The sequence below is a fragment of the Diadema antillarum genome, unplaced genomic scaffold (genome assembly GCF_040938485.1).
Source record: "Diadema antillarum isolate AM-2024a unplaced genomic scaffold, OU_Dant_1.0 seq00000069_RagTag, whole genome shotgun sequence".
NCBI classification, from domain to species: Eukaryota; Metazoa; Echinodermata; class Echinoidea; order Diadematoida; family Diadematidae; genus Diadema; species Diadema antillarum.
This window is the reverse complement of record NW_027271168.1, coordinates 1,135,397-1,142,500: the sequence shown is the minus strand read 5'-3', so window position 1 is coordinate 1,142,500 and position 7,104 is coordinate 1,135,397. Positions and strand designations below refer to the sequence as shown.

The following is a 7,104-nucleotide window of genomic DNA, read 5'->3' as shown; positions in this document are numbered from 1 at the left end:
TGTTATAATTTCAAGTTGAAATTCAAATTCAAATTGAAATTCAAATGATTTCATTTCCATATGAAGTAATATAAAGCAATTACATAATATTACATGAGTAATTTGAATCACATAAGCTTCAACAAAACATGGATACAATTATAATGATATCAACTTTGATTTTAGATAAATGAATAAGAAGCAAATAAAGTTTTATTTTTCAACTCCATATTATGGAAAAGAGGAATTCACAAGAGAAGCGTAGCTTGTAGAATTTGCGAGTTACTCTGGGAGATGAGGGCATCTCAAGATCCGTCAAGGACTCCATGTATGAACATTTTGATATCATGACGTCAGGCGAAACAAACAGAAAGAAAGGACTATGACAAGGACAAGAACGAAATCAAGGACGGAACAGGCAGGAAAACAAACTAAAGCGGCAATAAGCGGCAGTATTCACTCTATTCCGACAGCAATTCAAAATATTTGTTGTCTTTTCATTCTGTGTATTTCATTTGTTACTGCATGTGAAAAATAGTACAGAAATAAGACCAACTCAAATCAATTAAAACCAAACAAAAACCAAAACAAAAACCAAACAAAAACCCAAAGTATACCTAGAACAAGACTATTGAATCAAACAAAACTAGGATAAGCCAGGTCAAATGGAACCACACCTAACCAAACCAAACCAAACCAAATCAAACTAAACTAAACCAACCCAACCAACCCAACCAAATAAAACTAGACCAAACCAACTGTACCAATCCAAGACAAGCCAACCAAAACCAAGCCAAACCCAACTAAAGTAAGTAAGCCAAGCCAAACCGACTCAACTCAACTCAAACCAAACTAAACCAAAACTGAACTAAACCAAACCAATATCTTTGACACTCTCGGCTGGCCTTGATAGCCTACATACTTTATTTCATTTGAATTTTATTTAGTTATTCATTGTTCTTATCATAAGAACAATGATGTTGTAGGTCTCTAAGATGGAATTGGTTACTCCACACAATGGATATTATTTTTTTTCCATAGGAAATCGAAGGCCTACACACGCTATGAGTAACTATGGTAATAAGGAAATAACAAATTACTTTGACGCCCCTTCATAGTCTCACACGCATTATTTGCTCTTCCATTAACAAACTGGTGGAATATTTTGATCACGGCAATGAATCGAAAGTATACAGAGAAATCTAGCAGGTAAACAGTCATAAGAGTTAGAAGAACAAGCTATGAATGCAATGTTTTAATGATACAAGCTCAAATAGGGCACAGTGTGATGCCTGACGGGTGACGAAGACTTCTATGTATTATGACGTGTTACCTTTGTCAACATACTGTAACCTACACGCTCTAGAAACCCCCACCACTTCCGTTTAGCAGAAATTGTATGCTACCAGTAGCTTTTCCTTTCTTGTTTAAAATGCCCATTTCTACTCGCTGTAAGCCTGCTCGGTTTCGGAAAATTGAGAAAAACAAAACCTGACAATGGCAATGGCTGAAGAAACAATGAAGAAAATGAAAGGACTGTCGAAAACAGTTGACCCTTCTCTGGGAATCTTTTAAAATAGACACAATTGATAAAAATAAACAAGTTCAGACGATGGTGAACAAAACGAAGTAATTCTGGAAGAATGCAGTAATTTCACGACTGTTGGCGCGCTATTCTTCCCCTCGTTCCGCTTTAGCTCGCAGGGATTTCCTCATTAACTTTTCGGAATGCCTTGACGTCAAAAACACTGAAAAATATGATGAATAAAGAGAAGATTGGTGGCCATGCATGAAATTGTGTTTGTACGGATGGATAGTTGATTCACCCGCTACCTATCCAGAAAAGTGTGGTTTTTAATCTTTTCCATGCAGCGTTTTTCGTTCATCAAAGGCGACTCCTTCAACGAAAAATTGCTGATTTATTTTCCGGGATTATTTGTATATTCTGACGGGGAGCGAGGATGGGGGGTGGAAAAAAAAAAGAAGACGAAACCTAGTGTACTTTTCGGTGAAGGGTTCAGGCAAGGGGATAAAGAAGGAAGAAACAAGAGATTGTTTTGATCGAGATTGGATGTGTATGAGGATAGATGGAGCCGGGTGACATCTTAGGATTCTTGCCTGTCCATCCCCATCAGGCAGGGAGGAAAAGTGCAGTTGGGGTGTCACCGCCACACGCTGGTCCGTATGATGGGAAAGATGAAGGAATGAGAAGGAGTTGGGGGGGGGGGAGGGTACGGGATGAGGGGGAAGCGGTTGAGGGAGTTTATAGGGGCTGTCTTCCAGAATTCCAGCAGAGAGGCGAGGAGAAGCGAGGGAAAGGATGGATTTGGGCTGAGAGAAAGGAGTGCTCTGGTGAGTTTGGGGGGAAACGCGACTTCGCGGCTCGCTTCCCTGCCTCCTCACCTGCCTTTAGAGGGTATACTGAACCTTGGATTGATGAAACAGAATGCAAAAATTAAGAACGAACGAACAAACAAACAAAAAAACGAACGAAGGAACAAACAAACGAATACACAATAAACCAATGCTCATGAAAACACATAGACCATCCGATAATTTCACATGAGGTTACATGCACTTTGGAATCGATGTAAATATAAAGCTAAGATAGGGCGAAGAGGGGGGGGGGGGGGGGCAAGATGAAGCCCCAACGCAGTCCGACTCTGTACGACTTGCCTTATTGTTCTGCAGTCGTTACCACTGATGCTCTGACATACTAAATGGAGAGAAAGTATACTCAAAAATTATTTTATACAATTAACGCATCTCTGTCACTTCCCCGCCTTTAGAGTGTACAACTAAATGCTTATTGTTTCTTTTATTATTACATATCCCACAAGTTCTATTGCTCTGACATAGGTGTAAGAGTAAACAAAGCTTTATCTGTTAGAACATGTACGCTTTTGCAAAGCTCTGCAAGAAAGCCTTCGAAATCATCGATTATATTACACGTATGTCTTATGTCATACAAGTCGACCGACAGATTCCAAAATTTTGAGCTGGAGTTAATGAACTTACGCTGACTTTTGTTTTTTTTTTCTCATCGTGAAGCAGGTCGGGTAAACTGGTCACTCGCTGCACTTTAATATTGTAATCTCCGCAGTATGGAAGTGAGAGAACTTTTGTTCTAAAAGACAATAACACGACGTTTGATCTCATGAATGATTTGAAAACATTTCTGAAAATATTCGAAGAAACATGTGTAAACAATTCATGTCTGTAATCTTCTGCTCATATAGCTCTTTCCAGAGTTACCTAAAATCTACTCAATTGGGAAGTTAATACAGTTCTTTTTCATCATTATTGCTGCCATCGAGCTTCTATCTTACACTTAAGCAAATGAAACCCAACCGAAACAAAATCTTCCAAATGCCGGATATAACATTTGACTGTCTGACAAAGGAATTCATTTGTACGTTTTGCGTAAGCTTTTCGAATAAGATTACAGTAAAAAAGACGCTCCCAAGAAATCTCTGGAAAATCGAACGATTGAAGTTTCACTGATTTGTCATGCTAGATATTATTACGCTGATACTGCTGCTATTTCAGGTAAAAGGCATGGTGCTGACGAGCCTTATTTCATTCTCCTTAGACTTACACGGATATTGCCTTCACAGATAATCCGATGAAATGTATAAGTATGCACGCGTCCATAAATATGGCCTATGTGACATGGTTGCTGTAGGCTACAAATAAACATCATAATTTATGTACACATATTATAGTATGCACTATCTATGTATGTATCTGAATTCATAAATGAGTTGAATTGATCTGAAATTGTTACTTTTGAATAATTCATCTTCATTTTTCAACCAAACATAATCACATATACAGTTCACTCTATTTTTGCATTAAACGAAATGATTGAAATGATACATTGTGAAATAAACAGAGTATATTAAACAATAGCGAAACACGATAGTGAAACATTCTGATGATTCATGAAATAAATTGAATTGTTTTACATGCGCGCCATCAAAAAAACGAGTGCGTCCTTGTGTGAGCAAGCTTCGCGGATCAATACTGCCTGCGATTCCACCGCATGGCACGCAGTGAATGTATACCTCCACTGTGTCGATCATCAGGTGATTTCAGAACCGAAGGAATATATTACATTCTATCACAAGCCCCCTTTCTTTATAGACTTATTGTCATTAAAAAAAGACTACATAAAAAATCTCAGACTTGAAAATTTTGTATTCTTGCCATGGCAATTGTATGTTGTTATCAGTTACAGTACCACTTCGCGGAATGGAGCCGTACAGGCATACGATAGTCTTCAGTTATATCACTTAATTCTTACTGTTATCGAAAACATTATATTTCAGTGACTAATTGAATGATAATGAGATGTACATCGTTGTTGTTGAGTCAGTCAGATACCACGTTTTTCTACCACTTGTCACGAGAGTAAATAACTTGTATACGTTGTCACGCAGTAAATAACTTCTTATTCGTTTATTTATTTCTACCATTTTTCCATTATTTCCATATTATTGTTTTTTCTCGTGAAATGTTTGACCATTGCCACTCCTTGTTGAAAATGAAATAAACGAAACGAAACGAAACGAAACGAGTAGACTGTGAAGAGCCACCGAAGTCACGTGACTGTAACTGATGCGGAGGCTCATCAGAAACGCATAGTGCAGCGCAGCCTGGAACAGCCTATTCAGCTTGCCCATTTCATTTGGAAATCATGTATAGGCCTAACTGATTTTATTAAGTTTGCACTATAACTTTTATCTTACGTAATATATATATATATATATATATATATATATATATATATATATATGATAGGATTGAAATGTCGTAGGTTTGCTGTGTACAGGGGCAGAGGTTACAACGACTACTATAAGGAATGAAATAATATTCGTCGTTGTGATGACAATATTCGCAGCGATAGAGACAAACTGTCGTGATTTCTTAGACGTGGATACATACACTTCCTTCCAAATTATACAAACCCGACATCAAAAAGAAAAAAAAATACATACAAGCATTTGATAGCTCTAGCTAAAAGCAATTCACACATCCTTCCATTAAAAAAGTTTTTTTTTTTGAAATGACAGAAATGTAAGCATTGCTTTGCGACACCAAAAAACACTTCCTTTGTTTATATATGAAGATTCCTGCCAAAAACCTCACGTTTTGGAATCGCAATCTTAATCACTGTCACGCAATAAACGTAAACTCTCACTTGGTTACTAATATAACAAATCGTTTTCTTTGAGTTGCATGGCAAAGGAAAACAATTACTACTGTAATTAGCTAACTAGAAATAGATTGATGAATACATATTGAATGAAATATACTTAAAGAATGAAAAATGCCTAAAGAATGAATACGTATATATGGAATAGACATTGGTACAATTCATAGATGGAAAAACGTGTATATTCAAAATCCAAGATAACAGAAAAGGGGCGTGTCTTAATAGCGGAAACTCACTTCTCACTTGCGCGTGCGCATCTCCAATGCATTACGTATTCAAATAAGTTGCGACTTGTCTCCCAGCGATTAAGTCGCGGGACGTACGAGATACAATTATCGCTTTTTTGTAGCTGTGTTCATTTGCTCGAAGTTCGATGTCATTTCTCTCTGGCACGCACACACACACACACGCGCACATACAAGAAGACAAGGTATGCCTTGTGTGGAATTGAGCATGCGCTCCGTTTCCGTGTATTGTCATCTCTTACTTTGGTTCTCTCCATCTCTCTCTCTCATTTTTCTCTTTATCTCTCTCCCCCCAGTCATACTCTCCGTTTTTATCCAAACTCACTGATGTGTGAACAAAGCTGGGTTGGTGTCTAGTGGATCACGTGGTCCATCTCACTCATAACACATTATAATATTTCTCTCTCTGACCTTAACAGCGACAGAAGTTTGCTATTCATCATACGAGGCGCATCCCTTGAGTGAGGAACGGAGAGCCTGTGTATCTGTCTATTAGTCAAACGCATCAGTGAGATAGTGCAGGGAGGAGAATCAGCCGTCAGGCAGCGGCAAAACGGAGTTACAAATCACTTGGCAGTTGCCCCCAACTCAACCAAGAAGTCAAACAAGAGGACCTCGAGACAAATGAGCTCGTATTTCCCACACCCGATGGCTGGTGCCGAATTCCACCACGGTGGTGGGTCAAATTACCCTCAGCAGTCGGTAGGGAGCTACGCTTTGACGGCCGAGGGACCCCCGCATTCCTCCCATCGGCACCAGCACTACCAGGCGGGCAACCCCGTAGCTAGCCCGCCGGCAAGCTACGCCTACCCGTACACGACGGAGGACAGTCTGCACTCGCTGCAAAACGGCTACTACACCATGGAAGGGGCAACTGGGATGGATGCTACTTCCGCCATCAACCACCACCATGCAGCATCGGTCAACTCGTCCTGCGGCTATACAGTAGACTCTTGCTACCAGACATCGCCGCCGGGTATTGGGGCACTGCCCCGAAGAAAGACCCCGACCAACACCCCTCCTATTACCCTACCGGACTGTGCTTCGAACGCCAGCCCGCCGAGTAACATTAATAACAATAACAACAACCACCATGGCACGATAAAAAGCTCGGGAAAGGGGCAAAGCAACGAACAAATTTATCCGTGGATGCGTCGGATTCATTCAACAACAGGTAGGTCAAGTGAGTCTCAATTCTATTTTCTTCCTTCCAATTAACTAATTGAACGCTGTTTCCTAAATTGCACCTACGAGATTTGGACGATCATGATACAAGGAACTACGAAAACTTTTGTCATAACAGTAAAAAGCGCAGTGCTGTCCCAGCTAGCTGTGCCATCATGCATGAACCTTTGACCCCGATTGCAGCTATTAATCAATACCATCATCTGATGGGATGCCAAGGATTACAGATAGGGGGAAAATGCCACATCAAAAAAGTTTTGGCAATTAGCTAAAGAACCACAAAGACTGAACTTGAGTTCCTATTCAATCTCTGTACACTCCTTACACTCTGGATCGGCCTATTCAAAGAGCACGCCGTGGCGTTTTCCATACGTATTGTATCTCGTGCCGCCATCCAGGCATAGCGGGCTTGTCGTGGGGGGTTGTTACTGTGTCAATATCTCGTCCATCATTTTTCTCTTTTTTTCTTCTCGACGT

General features: G+C 39.9%; 1 protein-coding gene across 2 annotated transcripts in view; it reads left to right on the top strand.

Annotated features, from left to right (window-relative positions):
* LOC139725928 (uncharacterized) overlaps positions 1-7,104 on the top strand; it is a 65,509-nt gene that overhangs the window by 24,111 nt on the left and 34,294 nt on the right. The window contains exon 2 of one of the 2 annotated variants that reach the window (XM_071637009.1): positions 5,862-6,616. In XM_071637009.1, the coding sequence (XP_071493110.1) occupies positions 6,067-6,616 (550 nt within the window). In that variant the 5' untranslated portion in view covers positions 5,862-6,066. Of the gene's footprint in view, positions 1-5,861; positions 6,626-7,104 lie in introns of both variants that reach the window. The other variant, XM_071637008.1, reaches the window with a different exon arrangement.